The 18,901-nt window shown below is 51.5% G+C and overlaps 1 protein-coding gene across 2 annotated transcripts in view; it reads right to left on the reverse strand.

Annotated features, from left to right (window-relative positions):
- Positions 1 to 55: 55 nt before the first annotated feature.
- The window catches only part of LOC107114301 (NF-kappa-B essential modulator-like), a 27,599-nt gene continuing 8,753 nt past the window's right edge, over positions 56 to 18,901 (reverse strand). For both annotated transcript variants that reach the window (XM_015415747.1, XM_015415746.1), the window contains exons 6-11: positions 11,711 to 11,863; positions 10,150 to 10,267; positions 8,645 to 8,794; positions 8,246 to 8,388; positions 3,303 to 3,364; positions 56 to 813 (exon numbers count right to left, since the gene is read on the reverse strand). In XM_015415747.1, the coding sequence (XP_015271233.1) occupies positions 656 to 813; positions 3,303 to 3,364; positions 8,246 to 8,388; positions 8,645 to 8,794; positions 10,150 to 10,267; positions 11,711 to 11,863 (784 nt within the window). In that variant the 3' untranslated portion in view covers positions 56 to 655. The remainder of the gene's footprint in view (positions 814 to 3,302; positions 3,365 to 8,245; positions 8,389 to 8,644; positions 8,795 to 10,149; positions 10,268 to 11,710; positions 11,864 to 18,901) is intronic.

The raw sequence follows: 18,901 nt of genomic DNA on the forward strand, positions 1-18,901 counted from the left end.
CGACTGTGGAAGTTTGTTCCGAGGCTGGAGCGTTGGCAGAAAAGGGTGGTGGGGAGAAATATTGAACTTTGCTTTAATTAACTGTTAGGTAAGATTTATACAGCGGCTCTCCAGAGGCCGCAGAAACCAGCAGCTCTTAAGAAAGCAGAGGGAAACGGCCTCCCCGTCCCCGCCCCCTTCGTGTGGCTTTGTTTTTCTATACGTTTCCCACCTCACCACAACGGGACTGAGGAAGTCTTGAAGGCACTATAGGATCAGCCTCGAAGAGGCAGCTCTTTGGGAAGCGAACAAGGCACACGGGGAACTTCTCTTACCGCACCCCAAAAACGAGAGCCCTCCTTCCCTGTGCTTGTCTGCCCTGACCCAGCCCGTCCCTAAGGGGGGGGGGGCGGCATCACCCTCGCGACGTGTTCGTCACAACCCAAGGAACAGTGCAATACCCGTTCCGAGCCCCGAAGGATAGCAGCAGGCTCGGCCACGCTCGAAAGAGAAGGGAAAAAAAGTTAAATTTGGGGGGGGGGTGTGCGGGAGAGGAGCAAAATCGTCCAAGGTCAACTCGTAGCAGCCGAACTGCTGGGCTCCAATTAAGGCAACGCAGCAGCAACAACAACAAAAGCACAGTGTCGCAGGCGGGGGAGCTCTTCCTTCATCGCCCTCACAGGATGCAGTCCATGATGTGGATCTGTAGCGTGTCCATGTCCGGCGCCCTGTACTGGCACTTGGGGCAGCAGTAGTCGGGCTGCTCTTCGGCCATGCTGTGCCTCGGCCCCGGGGCCAGCGGGGGGTGGAACTGGGCGGCACCCATCATGTAAGCTGGAAGGGCAGCAAGGACGGCAAGTGAATATGCGGAGCTCAAAGTCCTCTGTGTGTGTGTGTCTCCCCCACCCACCCCTGGTAGAAAAAGAAGAGATCAGATATATACCCCGCCCTTCACTACTCGAAGGAGTCTCAGAGCGGCTTACAAACTCCTTTCCCTTCCCCTCCCCACCCTGTGAGGCAGGCGGGGCTGAGAGAGCTCTTTCGAGGACTGCCCCTGAGAGGACAGCTCTGAGAGAACTTGTGACTGACCCAAGGTCACCCAACAGCTGCGAGTGGAGGCGCGGGGAATCAAACCCGGTTCTCCCAGATTAGAGTCCGTGCACTGAACCATGACACTTCAGCTAGGCCAGGCATTCCCAAAGTGGTGCTCATGGGTGTCGTGTTTTTTAAAAAAAGCGTCGCTTTGGCTCAGGCAGGCTTCTGATTTGCCACCGGAGAGCTGATTGCCTGTGCAGATTTTTAAAGACGTTGCTTGGGCGGCCACGCCCACCACCACACACAAGGGTCTTCACGGGATGACTGAAGGCAAGCCGCGGCGGCCATTCTGGGGCTGCGCCCACCACCCTGTGCCAGAATCCCAAGGTGCCCACCGGCTCAAAAAGGTTGGGGACCCCTGAGCTAGGCAATGGCAGTGGTGTTCACAGGTCGCACCCAAAGAGGTAGATGCACTAATTGAAGCACTCTGCGGTACACAGAATCATAAGAGTTGGGAGGGACCTCCAGGGTCATCTAGTCCAACCCCCCAGGACAATACAGGAAATTCACAAACACCTCCTGCACCCCTAGTGGACCCCCCTGTTCCACGCCCAGAAGATGGCTAAAAAACCTCCAGGATCCCCGGCCAAACCGGCCTGGAGAAAAATGGCTTCCTGACACCAAAGTGGCGATCGGCACTTCCCTGGGCGTGTAAGAAAGGACCACGAGAACTAAGCACTGAGGCGACCCTTCCTGCCCTCCCTTCTCGCGATCTGCCCAAGTTCATGGAATCCACATTGCTGTCAGATGGGCGTCTAGCCTCTGCTTGGAAACCTCCAGAGAAGGAGAGCCCGCCACCTCCCGAGGAAGCCTGTCCCACTGAGGAACCGCTCCAACTGTCCAGAAGTTCTTCCTCATGTTTAGCCAGAAACTCTTCTGATTTAATTTCAACCCGTTGGTTCTGGCCCAACCTTCTGGGGCTGTCTAGGTCATGATACTTCCACACCCCATGGGGACAGATCAAGATGGTAGCAGTGTTGGTCTGTAGCAGTGGAAAGGACCAAGAGTCCAGGAGTATCGTAAAGACGAACAAAGTTTGTGGCAGGGGATGAGCTTTCGTGAGTCACCGCTCAGTTCTTCAGATTCTGAAGAATTGAGCAGTGACTCACAAAAGCTCCTACCCAGCCCCAAATTTTGTTAGTCTTTAAGGAGCTCCTGGACTCTTGCTCTTTTCTGTTTCCACAACCCAGCTGTGGCTGAGCTACTTCAGGCTCCTACAAATGTCTCGATCCGTTCCTGGGCCCCTACGGAACTCCGACCAGCGTGGTGGTGTGGTGTGTTGGGACTATAGTCCTCGCATTCCCATAAAGCTCACTGGGTGACTACAGGCCACTCACTATCAGGTTTGTTGTGAAGATGGGGGCAGGAAGCCGGTCCTTTCCTGCAGGAGCACATGGGAGTGGAGCTCCAGCAGTAAAGAGCCCAGGGGGCGGGCACATGCAACAAGCCCCACCCCCTGCTCCCAGCAGCCCTCAGTCAGAGCAAGAAGCAGCCAGGTAAGCTGCAGAGCCCCCCAGTCCAAGACAGTCCAGTGGGACTTTTAAGACCAAGTTTTATTCAGGTACAAGCTCTCCCTCCTCTGCGAGGACAGATCTGCACGTCCCGTCCCCCAATAGCTAGCCATCCAAAACAGTCCAGTGGAGCCTGAGGGGTGGGTGTTGCCTTCTGACACACTTCCGGTGATGTCAGGGGGTGTGGCAAATGCAGATAAGCTATGCCAATGAGTTATGCTAATGAGCTCCTGCACCTCTTTTTCTACGAAATGACCCCTGGCAGGAAGTACCATGGTCCCTGCCTCAAGCGCTGTGGAAGAAGAGCAGGATGAAAAGACTCTAGGATTAGTGATACTCAGTGGCTTGGGAGCCACATGTGGCTCTTCTGAGTGCTGTTCCATGTTTCAAGACTGCAGGTAACGCCCTTGACCACCAGGGCTTGTAGATGGCCATGGATTCCCACCTTGAAATCACTGCTGCCAGAGGAAAAGGCAAACTGTGAGCCTCTCCCTGCAGTGCGGGCCTCATGCCAGGGATGGAAGTACATGTGGCTCTCCGTGAGCACCACTGCTGTAGATAGTACCCCATACATGCAGGTGACAGGAGGAGGAACCAGAACGCCTTGTTCCCCCGGCTCTGCCTAGCACCTTTTCACTTGTTTTAAGCCTCTGAGTTATACCTTGATGCCAGGAATACCCCTGCTACATGGTTAATTAGGGCCGTGCCGGTACTCACGTGTCTGAGAAGCCGGGGCGCGCATCTCTGCGTGGCGATTCCTCATTTCTTCCATTAGGGCCCTACGGGAGAGGAAGGGACACCGAGCATCGGCTATAAACGACACAGCCCGTAGTAGGAGGTGGCTTCTCCATAAGCTGTGCGGTTGGGAGCAATGCTCCCTCTAAGCTGTGGAATCTCGTGAGCAAAAATTCTGCTTTGTGAGCTCCTGGCATTCAAGTGGCATTCAAGTGGTGAGCAGTGTTCCCTCTAAGCTGAGTTAGTGTGAGCTAGCTCACAGTTTTTTAACCTCCGGCTCACACATTTTTGTCTTCGCTCAGGAAGGAGGGCTCCAGAGCAAACTAATTTATGCAGTAGCCAAATCACCTGCTCACAACTCTAATGCCAGTAGCTCACAAAGTAGAATTTTTGCACACAGGACTCCACAGCTTAGAGGGAGCACTGGTTCTGAGTGAGCGGTTTGGCTGCTGCATAAATCAGTTTGCTCGGAGCTGAGACAAAAAGGTGTGAGCCGGAGGCTAAAAAACAGTGAGCTAGCTCACACTAACTCAGCTTAGAGGGAACACTGGTTAGGAGCAACGAAAGATGCTTTAAGCACTGCGCCTGATGCATATCTGATGGATAATCAGCATCACTCAGGGCAGAGGGATCTGGGCAAGACCAAGACGGGGTTCCCCAACATGGTGCCCGTGGGCCGTGTGCAAGGCTCCCTCTAAGCTTTGGAGTCTTGTGAGCAAAAATTCTACTTGGTGAGCTACCAGCATTAAAGCGGTGAGCGAGCGATTTGGCTGCTGCATGAATTAGTTTGCTCTGGAGCCGTCCTTCCTGAGCTAAGGCAAAAATATGTGAGCCGGAGGCTAAAAAACTGTGAGCCAGCGAGGGGGGGGTCTCTCTCTCAGCCGAGAGGTTGGAGACGAGGCTCCCGCCATGCCCTGCCCCTTTGGACCTTGCTGCGTGAGCGATCCCGTTTTTACGGGGTTTAGCGGAGCCACCAGACGTCACCGAGTGATAAAGCGACCATCCGAAAAAGTTGAAAAAGAAAAGATCGGCTTAACTGTGAGTTGTCAAAATGCAAAGAAAAAGATCTAAAACCGCTCCCCCCCCACCCAGCGAAAAAGGCGAGGAGGTTAATCCTCTAACTGCATAAGCGAAAAAGAAAAGGAGGGGGGGAATGGACTGAGCGAACAGCGGTGTTTTCCCTTGATGTATTTGAATTAAAGCGAGAAAAAGTTTTGTCTCTCTGGAGCACACTTTAAGAACTTTCTAAAAGTAAACAAAAAAGAAAAGATGTCGGAGCTGGGCAAAAACGAGCGGAGGAAGGGAGGGACTTCCGTCTGGGCGTTTGCTTGTGTGTGAGAGCCGGCTGTTTAGTGTTTTGGACTGTTTATGGCTGTGAATCCGACGGGAGTTTTGTAAAACGGAAAAGTTTGAACTGTGACAGCGAGGAGTGCCTGGCAAGCGCTTATATACGTCAACAGTTTCGAGGAGGACCCAATAGAGAGTTTGGGAGCGGAAATAAAAGCGAAATTAAATTAATACCATTCTCAAAGCTGGGGACCTCCAAGGCATGAAAGGAAGAGGATTTATAATGCATGAACTGAGTGTGTTAACAGCAACCCGAAGGAGGATTTAACAAGCCGGAAGTAGAAGGCAACAGAGGAAACCCCTCCCCGTCAGCGATTGTAAAAGTGCCCAACACGCAAAGAAGCGCAAAGAAGCGGTTATCCAGAAGAGATTTTTTTTTTATTATTAACAGAAACTCAAGGGAACATTACTAATATACTAACAGAGAATCACATGAGACCGGACTAAGAAAAGAAGTTTGACAACACACAGAAGAAGCCCAAGAAGATTAATTGGACATTACTAACAGTTTAATTTACCAGTTTATATATCACTCAGCTTTCTCTTTCTCCCACTGTCTACCTTTCCCTTTTTTCTTTTAAGCGAAATACCTCCCCTTTTTAGGGAAGCTAATAAAATCTTTATAAAAAAAAACAACTGTGAGCCAGCTCACACTAACTCAGCTTAGAGGGAACACTGGCCATGTGGCACCTGCCAGTCTCTTTCATGGAACCCGCCAAGTGTTTTTTTGGAAAGCGGGCAGGGCTAGGTGGGGCTCTGGCCCAGCAAGGTCTTCAGACTGGCTGTGCAGATTTTGAGAGATCTCGCTTTGCAAGCGGCTCCCACTACAGCGCAAGGATCTTCACTGGGTGTCTGGAGGTCAGCCGGAGCAACTGTTTTGTGGCTGCGCCCGCCCCGCTGGGTCTCAATTCCAAAGTTGCCGACAGGTTCTGAAACCTTGGGGGACCCCAAAGGAGGACGCGGGAGATCTCAGTTCCCACAGAGGCCGTGGGTCAGACATACACACAGCTTGACCTATATCCCTGTAGAACAAAGTTTAGTCCAGGGGCACCTTTAAGACCATCCAAGTTTTATTCAAGGTCTGTGCTTTCGTGTGCACGCACACTTCCTCAGATACATTGAAATGGGCCAACGACAGGGCGTGGGCGCTGAGGCCTTGCCCTGAGGAGAACATAATAAGTCCCCTGCTGGATCAGACTAGTGGTCCATCCAATCCAGCATCCTGCTTCACACAGGGGCCAGCCAGTTCCTCTGGAGGGCCAGCAACAGGGCACAGAGGTCGAGGCCTTCCCCTTATCAGAACACCAGAAGGGCCCTGCTGGATCAGACCAGTGGTTCATCTAGTCCAGCATCCCACCTCACACAGCAACCAGCCAGTTCCTCTGGAGGGCCAGCAACAGGGCACAGAGGTCGAGGCCTTCCCCTTATCAGAACACCAGAAGGGCCCTGCTGGATCAGACCAGTGGTTCATCTAGTCCAGCATCCCACCTCACACAGCAACCAGCCAGTTCCTCTGGAGGGCCAGCAACAGGGCACAGAGGTCGAGGCCTTCCCCTTATCAGAACACCAGAAGGGCCCTGCTGGATCAGACCAGTGGTTCATCTAGTCCAGCATCCCACCTCACACAGCAACCAGCCAGTTCCTCTGGAGGGCCAGCAACAGGGCACAGAGGTCGAGGCCTTCCCCTTATCAGAACACCAGAAGGGCCCTGCTGGATCAGACCAGTGGTTCATCTAGTCCAGCATCCCACCTCACACAGCAACCAGCCAGTTCCTCTGGAGGGCCAAGGTTTTTAACTGATAAGAACATCACAAGGCTTCCGGTTTTGGCGCTTTGAACGATGGTGGTGTCTCCGGGCTCCACCGAGAGACGTGTGCCATGAATCGGGGATTAGGAGGGAGCGTGATTGTGCACGCTCCCCCATGAAGCCCATAGGCAATGGGCTTCTAGCCAGGGGGCTTTGGAGAGCCCCACCTCCGGCCGGTAGCTGGTACAGGGGGGCTACTCTCTGCCCTGAAGGTCCTGCCCTGATTCCCAGTACTGGATTAGAAGCGACCACCGGAACAAGCATTTGGAGGTTTAGCGATTTTCTCTGCCTGGCGTGATCCCAGGGGCCGTCTTAGGACCTGGTGGATCGATTCAAGGATTGATGAGTGAGTTGTCGTTGAAACGAGACACTAAAGCCTAGAAGTGAAGTCCCTCCACTATAAGCGTATAAACGGAGGGGGGGAGGGGATGCCCTATCTCCCGACGTTCTAAGCAAATGCGAAAGCAAGGATAGAGGGACTGATCAAACTGTGGCGATGGACTGTAGCGGGGAGTTTTTCTAAAAGACAGCGGAGCGTTTAAACACACCTTAGAGACTTTGGCATTCTTTTTCGGCTGATGTAAACATCTCCAAAAGATGGCAACGAGAGGCGAAGAGGGAGGAGGGACCAATGCTTTCTTCAGAAAGGAGGACAGTGGAAAGTTAGGTTGTGACCTAACCACAGACTCTGTCTTTAAAGTGAATCGTGGGCCCTCTGGTGGCTAAAGTGAGAAGCGATCTGGATCTGTACTAAAAGCAGCTACACTTTTAAAGTACATTAATCATAGAGACGTATGAATGGCAAGGAGACTCTAAGTTTAGTTCTTTGTGGCTGGACTGGCAAGCTGATCGAAAAGCGTTTTTTTGGAGTAAAGGGCTCGCTACCCTAACTTTATATGATCTGCTTGCTAAGAGAAAGGTTGGAATCTCCAATGAGCGTGTTGTTATTGCAACGCAAGGAAAGACTCTTTTGACCTAAGATGTTTATGGAAGCGATGTCCCAGGAAAAAAGGAACTTGGTTTATATCATGAATGGACAGATCCGGACTTATAAAAACTAAAAGATAATTGAAGAAAGAAGATACATCGAAGACGGAAGAAGAAAAACGTATTGTAATGTTCTTACTGAGGGAACATTGGTTTTAAAGGTTTTGCCGGGGGGGGGGACCGTGGAGATGCTAATTTTTTCTTAAGGGCTGTGATTGTGTGTGTTATAGCTTTGGAATTACTCTCTGTTCAGTCAGATAAGCAGGGTTTGTCAGCAGAAGCGATGATTGGCGGGCACTCTTCATGTTGGAAAGCAAATGTATAAGAGTAACAACTATGTTTTAAGCATTGTAAAACCTCCATTCTTGGTTTTTTAGTTAGGTTTCTTTACTTTTTCCTATAGATTGTAGACTTTCCCTCCCCAATTTCTGGTGTGGTTTTATAGAAATGCAAATTAAAAATTCCACTTCGGGGGGCTTTAAAAAAAAAAAGGAAGAAGAACCTCAGAAGAGCCCTGCTGGGTCAGACCAGTGAGGGTCCATCTAGTCCAGCCTCCTGTCTCACACCAGTTCCTCTGGAGGTCGAACCACAGGGCAGAGAAGCCGAGGCCTTCCCCTGATGTTGCCTCTTGGCTCTGGGATTCAGAGGCTTGGTTGGTGCCTCTGAATGTGGAGGTTATCTTTGGTCACTATGACTCAGTCACATGTGACTGTCGTAAAAACAAACACACACACCTCATGATAAAGATGCTTGTCTTAGACGGGCACTCCCTCCACCCACTCACCGGCTGGCACCCTCTGAATCGGCCTTCAGCTTCTCACAGTCTCGCTGCAGTTGTGCCAGCTGCTCCAGCAGGGCCTCCCGCTGTTCGTGGAGCTTCTCGCGCGCGTGACGCTCCGCCAAGAAGTCCGTCTTGTAGATCTCCGCCTGAGCACAGAGGGAGAGGGGCGCTGTTACTTAACGCCTTGGTGAGCTGCTCACATGCTTTGTCTAGATGCTGACCCCCCTCATCCTTCCTCGGCCGTGCTTCACTCCCTAGACCAGGGCTCCCCAACAGGGCGCCTGTGGGCGCCATGGCACCCATGACAACTTTTCTGGTGCCTGTCGAGTGTTTTTTTATAGAAAGGAGGTGGGGTTTTTGCCCAGCAGGGCTTCTGATTGGCCCCTGGGGCCTCTGACTCACCTGCGCCTTCAGCACTGGCACCGTCTCCATGATTGCTTTGTGCTGTTCGGCCTCCTCCTTCAGCTTGTCGATCAGCTCCTGCTTGGCCACCAGGGCCTCCTCCGCTTGCTGCAGTTGGTCGGATAGTTCAGCGGCCTGCTGGTCCAAGACCTGAGACGGCAGTCGGAAGCAGAACTTGACCCGGAACATGTGGCTGGTGCAGAATGTGGCGGTGCAGATGCTGACAGCGATGCCTGTGAGGGCTTGCATCCAGCCAGTGCCGGCGCCAACTGCACCGGCGGCCAACAGACTACTGAATCCAGTTCCAGTTTCTGGTGTTAACCTTTAAAGCCCGATACGCGCAGTGTTCCCTCTAAGCTGAGTTAGTGTGAGCCAGCTCACGGTTTCTTAGCCTCCGGCTCACAGATTTACATAAGAACATAAGAGATGCCAATGTTGGATCAGGCCAGAGGCCCATCCAGCCCAACACTCTGTGTCACACAGTGGCCAGAAATACCAGGTGCCATCAGGAGGTCCACCAGTGGGGCCAGGACATTAGAAGCCCTCCCACTGTTGACCCCCCCCAAGCACCAAGAAGACAGAGCATCCCTTGCCCCAGAGCCCCTATCTATACCTTCTGTCTTAGCTCAGGAAGGAGGGCTCCAGAGCACACTAATTTATACAGCAGCCAAATCGCTCACTCGCAACTTGAATGCCAGTGGCTCATAAAGTGGAGTTTTTGCTCACAACACTCCACAGCTTAGAGGAAGCATATCTTTGGGATCACCTCTCCCCATATGTGCCCCGCAGAGCACTGTGCTCAATCGACCAACGTTTACTGGTTGCCCACGGCCACGACGATGTCCGACTAGCCTCAACCGGGGCAACGGCCTTTTCTGCCCTGGCCCCAGCCTCACGGAACAAGCTCCCACTCAAGATCGGGACCCTGCGGGATTTATCACGGTTCCGCAGGGCCTGTAAAACGGGACTGTTCCGCAGGGCTTTCGGTTGAGGTGGCGGACTTCCGGAATCCATTTTTGGCCTCCCCGACCGAAATCGCTGACTTAGGATCTGAGCACGGTAACATGGACCTTGGCTGTGGTTTCTGCTACTGTTTTAAAGGACCGTTTTGATCATTTTAACGATCGCTACTGAGATTTGTGACTTTGTGACCCGCCCTGAGCGGTATAAAAATCAAATTAAATGAAGATAAACAAATAGATAAACAAAAGTCTGAGGTAATGTGTCGACTGTGCGGGCGTTACAAGGGCAGACCAAGAGGTTTTTCGAAAACGGCCTTGAGGAAGGCCTCCTGTCCAAGAGAGGGACAAACCCTTCTCGGGCCGCCCGGCTGCCTCCTTCCCCGCCCCACAAGGGCTACCGATTCCCAGCCCACTGGGACTTCCCCCAGGGGCCTTAAAGGCCGGTCCGCTCCCGCTGAAAGGAACGCCAGAGAGCCCAGTCGCGGCCATCTCTTCCACGCCACCCCCAAGGCCTGCCTTGACGGCTTGCATGCCTTCGCCCACCTTGATTCGCTTCTCGTTCTCCATGCTTCGCTTCTCGTTCTCCATGCTGGCTTTGATGTGGGCGTCGTACTCTTGGAAGAGCTGGTGATACGCCCCCTGGAGCTGGGCTAGTTTCTTCCTGTGCAGGAGGGAGAAAGAGAGAGAGGGAGGAGGAGGAGAAGAAGAAGAATGGATTTATACCCTGCCCTTCACTACCCAGAGGAGTCTCAGAGTGGCTTACAAACTCCTCTCCCTTCCCCTCCCCACCACAGACACCCTGTGAGGTAAGAAGAAGAGGAGATTGGATTTATACCCCGCCCTTCACTACCCAAAGGAGTCTCAGAGTGGCTTACAAACTCCTTTCCCTTCCCCTCCCCACAACAGACACCCTGTGAGGTAAAAGAAGAAGAAGAAGAGATTGGATTTATACCCCGTCCTTCACTACCCAAAGGAGTCTCAGAGTGGCTTACAAACTTCTTTCCCTTCCCACAACAGACACCCTGGGAGGTAGGTGGGGCTGAGAGAGCTCTTGACAGAAGCTGCCCTTGAGAGAACAGCTCTGAAAGAACTTATGACTGACCCAAGGCATTTGCCAGATAGAAAATGAAGGCTTTAGCCGGGTGAAAAAATATAGTGCATTTACCAACCATAATAATGAAGGCTTTAGCCAGATATAATATATAATAAGGACTGGATTGCTACTACCTAAATAAGTTGGTGTTTGTGGAGAGCATGGCCAGTAAGATTCAGGAGGCTTTTTTGCACATACAGAGGATGGGCTTGCTCCAGAAATAAACACTTATTATGGAACCAGAAGACATTATGAAGGAAATTAAGAAATTTAGAATTTACAATGCTGAGCTGGATTTAAGAAGCTGAAACCTCCTTTAAATATTGGATTACGTCTGAGGAAGACTTTAAAGTTGAAATGAGTTCACAACCGGGTACTCATTAAGATGGACTATGTGTACTATTTTTTGCAATATTGTATAAGTGAGAAATAGGGATAAATTGTTGTGTTTTAGAAAAGCTATGTTAATCTTATAAATGTTGGTCTTATCACAGGATTTGCTTGTGGTTTTTTCCTATGGATATCTGTGATCCCTTTTGTTTTGTTTTGGGGAATCCAACCCGGCTCTCCAAGTTAGAGTCTGCCTCTCTTAACCACAGCACCACACTGGCTGTTTGTTTCAGGATGGCTGTTTTCAGAGAAGAAGAGATTGGATTTATACCCCGCCCGTCACTACCCGAAGGAGTCTCAGAGCGACCTACGATTTCCTTTCCCTTCCCCTCCCCACAACAGACACCCCGTGAGGTAGGTGGGGCTGAGAGAGCTCTCCCGCGGACTGCTCCTGAGAGAACAGCGCAGAGAGAACTTGCGACTGACCCAAGGTCACACCAGCAGCTGCATGTGGAGGAGTGGGGAATCAAACCCGGTTCTTCCAGATTAGAGTCCGCGCTCCTAACCACGACACCAGACTGAGAAAGCCTCCTCAGGTGACGGGAACTTGCCACGGAGTTCAGGCTGGGCGACACTTAGCGGAACCGCCACTCCTTCCTCCTGCGCTCTGCCCGTACTCACTTCTCCTCCGTGGCACTCTGCCTCTCCACACGCAGGGCGCTCTCCAGGTCCTGCACCTTCAGCCGCAGCTGGTCCACCTGAACGCTGTGCTGCTTGGTACGGGCCTCCGCCTCCTTTTCCAGGTGCTGCAGTCGGTCTGCAGCCCCACGGACCCTGAAGGAAACAAGAATAATAAAACTTGACCTGCTAGCTAAGAGATTCGTGCCCTGACTAGCTCCATCTCTTGAGATCTGGGAAGCTAAGCAGGGTGGGCCCTGCTTGGATGGGAGACCACCAAGGAAGCCCAGGGTTGCTATGCAGAGGAAGGGAATGGCAAAACCACGTCTACTCATCTCTTGGCTTGACCTGGATGGCCCGGGCTAGCCCACTCTCGTCAGATCTCCGAAGCTAAGCAGGGTCGGCCCTGGTTAGCACTCAGATGGGAGACCACCACAGGAGTGCAGGGTTGCTATGCAGAGGAAGGCAATGGCCAAACCACTTCCGTTTATCTCTGTCCTGACCTGGGGGGCCCAGGCTACCCTGATCTCATCAGGTCTCAGTAGCTAAGCAGGGTGGGCCCTGGTTAGTACTCGGATGGGAGACCACCAAGGAAGCCCAGGGTCGTTATGCAGAGGCAGGCAGTGGCAAAACCGCCTCTGAACATCTTTGGCTCTGACTTGGATGGCCCAGGCTAGCCCAATCTCATCAGATCTCAGAAGCTAAGCAGGGTCGGCCCTGGTTGGTACTTGGATGGGAGACCGCCAAGGAAGCCCAGGGTCGCTACGCAGAGGCAGGCAATGGCAAACCCACCTCTTTCCCCCTGATCGAATCAGATCTTGGAAGCTAAGCAAGGCTGGCCCTTGGATGGGACACTGCCAAAGGGTTACTTGGATGGGAGACCACCAAGGAAGCCCAGGGTCGCTACGCAGAGGCAGGCAAGGGCAAACCCCCTATGTTCACCTCTTGCCTTGACTTGGGTGGCCCAGGCGAGCCCGATCTTGTCAGATCTCAGAAGCTAAGCAGGGTCGGCCCTGGTTAGTACTCGGATGGGAGACCACCACAGAAGTCCAGGGTTGCGATGCAGAGGCAGGCAATGGCAACCCACCTCTGTTTATTTCTGTCCTGATCTGGAGGGCTCAGGCTACCCTGATCTCGTCAGGTCTCAGAAGCTAAGCAGGGTCGGCCTTGGTTAGTTCTTGAACGGGAGACCCCCAAGGAAGTCCGGGGTCGCTACGCAGAGGCAGGCAATGGCAAGCCACCTCTGACCGCCTCTTGCCTTGAAAACCCTACGGGGGTCGCCAGAAGTTGGCTGCGACGTGACGGCCCTTTCCATCACCACCAAGAGAGTCTCGGGGGTCCACAATCTCTTCCCCACCCCCCCTCAAGTACCATGCCAGCACTACCAATATAATACTATTAGGCAAGTGACCCAATGCCCCAGGTAACCGAAAGCAATGAGAAATCCCCTGAATCGATGCAAAGCATTCACTGTCTTCAATCCGTGGCACCGAAAACAGCAGTCCTCTTTTGATTGTTCTTTGGCGCCCGTCACATTTTCTGGCAGCACAGCCAATGCGGGAAGCTGCCGGAACGGGCTTCCAAATGAACGCTCGTCTCCCACACTCCAGGGCAGCCGTGTACTCTGTGCTGTGGCGAAGGGAAGGAACGCAACAGAGAAGGAGAGCCAGGCAGTGGACTAGATGATCGTTTTGCAGCTCGTCTACATCAGGCATCTCCCCAACCTTTTCCGAGCCTGTGGGTACATTTGGAATTCTGACAGGGCATTGTGGGAGCGGCCACAAAATGGCCGACGCAGGAGGCGGAGCCAGCCACAAAAGGATTGCCACGGCGACCTCCAGTCATAGAGTCGTAGAATCATAGAGCCGGAATGGGTCCTGCAGGCCATTTAGTCCAACCCCCTGTTCAAGGTAGGATCAGCCTAGAGCAGGGGTGGCCAAACTGTGGCTCAGGAGCCGCATGTGGCCCTTTCACACATATTGTGCGGCTCCCGAAAAAGCGGCTGGGGAAACGAAGGGGAGGACACATTTAAAGTTAAAGCTGCTTTCTTTCCACCTCCCTCCCCCCATCTATGTGACTTCTTTCCACTTTCTTTCTTTCCACCTTGCTTTGTCTCTCTCTCTCCCTTCTTCCTTCCTTTCTCTCTCTCTCTTCTTTCTTTCTTTCCTTCCTCCTCCCTCCCCCATCTATTTGCTTTCTTTGTTTCTCTCTCTCTCTTTCTTTCCACCTCTTTCATTCTTTCTTTCCACCTCTCTCTCTCTCTCTTAGATAAATATCATGAGCAAACAAAGAAATCTCATGGGACAAATAAATATGATCAATATCTGCTTTTACCCCTTTTGTTTTTATTTCTGGCAGTCTCATTTCATGCTAATAAAAAGTGAATTTGCATCTTTCCCAACAAAAAAGTGTGTGATATCTGTTCAGGTCTCGCAGCTCTCAACATCTGATGTTTATTCTGTGTGGCTCTTACGTTAAGCGAGTTTGGCCACCCCTGGCCTAGTGTTTGTCCAGCCGCTGCTTAAAGACTGCCAGGGAGGGGGAGCTCACCACCTCCCCAGGCAGCTGATTCCACTCTTGCACAACTCTGACTGTCAAAAAGTTTCCCCTCATATCCAGCCGGTACCTTCCTGCCCTTAATTTCAACCCATTCTTGTGAGTCCTGTCCTCTGCTGCCAACAGGAACAGCTCCCTGCCCTCCTCTAAGGGACAGACCTTCAGATACTGCAAGAGAGCCATCCTGTCCCTCCTCAACCTCCTCTTCTCCAGACTGAACATTCCCAAGTCCCTCAGCCTTTCCTCATAGCCCCCCTCCCTTGTTGCTCTCCTCTGCGGCCGCTCCATTCTATCCACGTCCTTTATGAAGTGAGGCCTCCAGTGTAGGAACGATGTCCACTCTTGAGAGGCAGGCCCGGGAGTGTTAACATTGTTCCTGCAGGAAGATCACTGTTCTCCTGGCTGGAGATTGGGAACCCAAAAGTATTCGTGTGCTGAGAGCATGAGGTACTGCTTAATGAAGCAGTCATTTGGCCTTGGCAGAAGAGACGGGAATGATGAGGGAGAGCGGCTGTTAGAAAACACATTCCGAAAGGATGCTTGAATGCTTGTAACTTTCCCTTACGTGAGGGAGAGAGGGAAGGGGGGAAACTAGAAACTAGAAGCTTATAAATAAACGCTGGGAAGCTAAGAGGCTTCAGTCAGTTCCTGCAGAGTGTTTGTGTCCTGTCTTCTTTGAACCCCGGCAAACTACACTCCAGAACTGCACACAAGACTCCAGGTGCGGCCTGACCAGTGCAGTGTACAGCGGGACTATGACACCTTGCAAACTGGATGCTATGCCTCTGTTGATATACCCCAAGATCGCATTAGCCATTTTTGTTGCTGCATCACACCGGCTGCTCATCTTTAACTTACGGTCCACCCGTACCCCAAGAACTTGTTCACACACACTGCTGCCCAGAAGTGTATCCCCCATCCATTCTTGTCGCCCAGATGTAGAACTCGGCACTTATCCTTTTAAAATTGCATCTTGTTCACATCCGCCCACTTTTCCAGTGTGTTCTGATCTCGTTAAATTCTATCTCTACCCTCTGGTGTGTACATCCTTGTGCTTTGGTGGCAGCCGCTGCCAAAGTAACACTCAAAAAAATCTGAACAGCCAGTCAGTCCCCAACAGCCAGAAGCTTTGCTGGGCAGAAGCCCTACCGGGCCGCACCCGCTTCCTGAAAACATTTGGGGGGTGCCATGTCGGGGACCCATGGTCTACATCGCAGATGTCACATGTCTCTCAGTTGAGACGTTACTGTACTGCATAGTGCAATGGTCCTTAGACTTTTCGAGCCTGTGGGCACTTTTGGAATTCTGACATGAGGTGGTGGGCGAAACAAAAAAAATGGCTGCCACAAGAGGGTGGAGCCAACCAGAAAATGGCTGCCACAAGAGGCGGAGCCAACCACAAAACGGCTAGCACACGAGGCAGAGCCATCCACAAAATGCCTGCCACAAGAGGATGGAGCCAACCACAAAATGGCTGCCACAAGAGGATGGAGCCAACCACAAAATGGCTGCCACAAGAGGATGGAGCCAACCAGAACATCCCAAGGAGTGAGTCATTCTTAACTCAATAGTAACTCTTTAGTATTTCAGCCAGAAGTTCTGTTTAACTGAATGTCATTTAAAATGAACATGTTATTTAAAATGAACATGTTGTTTTGAAAATATTTTCATGTCCACACCTTCGGTCACACAGTGAGGATTCCTGTGCTGTGGCGGCAGCGGCTGCCAAAGCAACTTAAAAAAACAAATCTGTACGGCCAATCCAATCTTCAGTAGCCAATCAGAAGCGGTACTTAGCAAAAGCCCCATCTGCTTTCTAAAAACGTTTGGCAGGTGCCAGGAAAGGTGTTGGGTGCCCATGGGCACCATGTTGGGAATGCCTGGTTTAGAGGAAAACATAACAGGACACTGCTGAACATAGGGTTGCCAGGTCTAGGTTGGAAAATATCTGGAGACTTTGGGGGTGGAGCCGGGAGAGGGCGGGGTTTGGGGAGGGGAGGGGCCTCGGCATGGTCCAATGCCATAGAGTCCTCCCTCAAAAGCAGCCATTTTCTCCAGGGGAGTTGATCTCTGTCAGCTGGAGATCAGTTGTAAAAGCGGGAGATCCCCAGGCCCCACCTGGAGGTTGGCAACCCTAGCTGGACAGGCCCGTAGCTACAGTGGGGTTATTTGGGGCTCCGCCCCTTCCTTAAAGGGCCAGCCCCACAAGATTTCCTCATGAAAATGGTTTTTAAATTATTTTTAACATTTTTTAAAAAAATTAAAAGTCCCCCTCCCTATTTCATATTTTCCTTTAAGTGTCCTTAAGCGGTGGGATTTTCCCCTTCGTTTAGAAACTGGGACTTAAAGACAGACAGAAAAATAATGGCAGCCCCACCGGCAAAAAATTTGCCTCACAAGCCACAATATCCTGGCTACGGGCCTGTTGCTGAGTACAACAGGTCTTCTATGCACCTTCTATAGTCTTCTATGCCATAGCGTCGGAAGCGGTTACCCTCCTCCGGGGCTTCGTGGGAGAGGTACGCCACTTTCGACGCCCAGTTTAACAGCAGCGGTTTCTTCGGCTTTTCCATCCCGACTGCTCTCCCGAAGAGGAAACCCGCTTGCGTCTTCAGCACCGTGAGTGATGGGTGGAAATGCCAAAGACCAGTCTCCGAAGATTCGGCATCTTCCTGCTATTCTTTCGCTTGCGCTTTTGGGCAACTCATAAAAGGACTGCCGATCGTCGTCCCCAATTCACCGCTCGGGATCTTCCCTCCAGGGCCTTGAGGAGAACGAGAAGCCCTGTTCTGGGGACAGCCAGACTCTCCCAGGACAGGTCAAGCCTGTTTGTCCTCTTTCGAGACCAGGGGCTCTTCCGGAAGGGTCCCGGGAAGCCCTCCTGTTGTCAGCATTCGGGGCAGCGGCCTGTTGTTCAGCAACGGGAGGCGACTGAGGAAGTTCTCCTGCTCTTCAGGGGCCAGGCCTGCAGCTGCCTAGAATTATCCCGTGACCTCTTCCCCTTTGAAGGCTGTATGCCCAGAGGGGAAAGGCTGTGGAGCGACTGCCTCACAGAGCAGGTCTAGTTCATTGTTCCCTAATGGCTACATCACCAGGCAGGCAGAGAGGCCTCCCATCCTAGAGGGCCAGTGGGTGAGCCAAACCCCATGTGGCCAAATTATAAGCGAGACGGGGCATTTCTGTACAGCCGGGAGATTATCACCAAGTCATTCCCTTGGGAAGAGGAAGAGAGAAGAGATTGGATTTATATCCCGCCCTTCACTACCCAAAGGAGTCTCAGAGCGGCTTACAAACTCCTTTCCCTTCCCCTCCCCACAACAGGCGCCCTGTGAGGTAGGTGGGGCTGAGAGAGCTCTGACAGAAACTGCTCTTTTTCAAGGACAGCTCTTATCAGAACTATGGCTTGCCCAAGGTCATCCAGCAGGTTCAAGTGGAGGAGTGGGGACTCAAACCCAGCTCTCCCAGATTAGAGTCCGTGCATTTAACCACCACACCAAACTGGTGTAGGCTTTAAAAGCTTTTTTGGGAGGTTTAAAAGCTTTTTTCATACTGTTTCATTCAACATAGATTCATTCTCACTGTAGCAGTGACTGAAGAAGAACTCTTATGGAAACAAGGAAACCATACCTTGTATCGCTGTTACTGTTATCTCTGAATGTAGTTGTTCTTTGCTGTTACTGTAATCTTTGACTGTTCGTGTTCCCAGTTTTGTAGGACGTCTCAGCTATTGGTTAGTCTGATTTTGCTTAATTACATCCTATTTCGCCATTTGTGAGTTCATTTGTACTGACTTTGATTACAGTGTTGTACAGTTTTCCACAGAGCAATATTTGTGAATTCTTATTGGTGGAACTTGTATATTCTTATTATATAGGATTTGGGAGACTTTGAGGCGCAGCCCACTTTCGGAGTTTAGTGCTTTTGGTTACAGTGGCTCTCACACTTCGTTGTCCTTTGGTTGCTAGCTTGCTGTATGCTTGGATTGGCTGAGGCCTCACTATTTGGTTCTCTCCCATAAGGCTTTGCAGGAGGCTCTTCAGCCTGAAAAGGCACATGGCGCTCTGCTCTGAAAGAAATGTCTTCTCAAAGCATGATACCACCAATATCAAAAAAGGGCTCATAAAAATATATAGCAGAACCGTTTACATTTCTGAGTTCCGGCCTCGAAGCCAAAACATCTAGATATGTGGCTTCAAGCTCTGGCCTTGACAGGGAGGATGTTTTTAACCTAGTAGTACAGTGACTCCGGTCAGAGTCTTCTGGTCGGAAAAGGGAGGGGTCTGGGTTTCGTCAGGACCGTCCAATTTCTTGATCGACAGCTCATCTGGACTCTAAAGGTATTTAACACCAGGGTTTGAGATGCTAAGGGCCTCTCTGCCAACACCGTGGTTTAGGTCTTGCCAGAGCAACCGGATTGCTTTCCTAAATAGATCATCATTCCTACATGAATAATAAGTGCACTATTTGTTTGTAAGTATTGGTCTGTCTGTTCCCTTCTGTAAGATGCATACTGAAATTTGTCAGCTAGCTGCCATTTTTTATGTGCACCTGTCCTTTCCTGGCTGTGGCGCTACGGCGCATGCTTGCTTGCTTTGCTAGCTTGCTGTAAACAGCGATAGGGAGGCTCTCCTGAGACCG

This window comes from Gekko japonicus, unplaced genomic scaffold, assembly GCF_001447785.1.
Source record: "Gekko japonicus isolate JY-2015 unplaced genomic scaffold, Gekko_japonicus_V1.1 scaffold5590, whole genome shotgun sequence".
In the NCBI taxonomy this organism is placed as follows: domain Eukaryota; kingdom Metazoa; phylum Chordata; class Lepidosauria; order Squamata; family Gekkonidae; genus Gekko; species Gekko japonicus.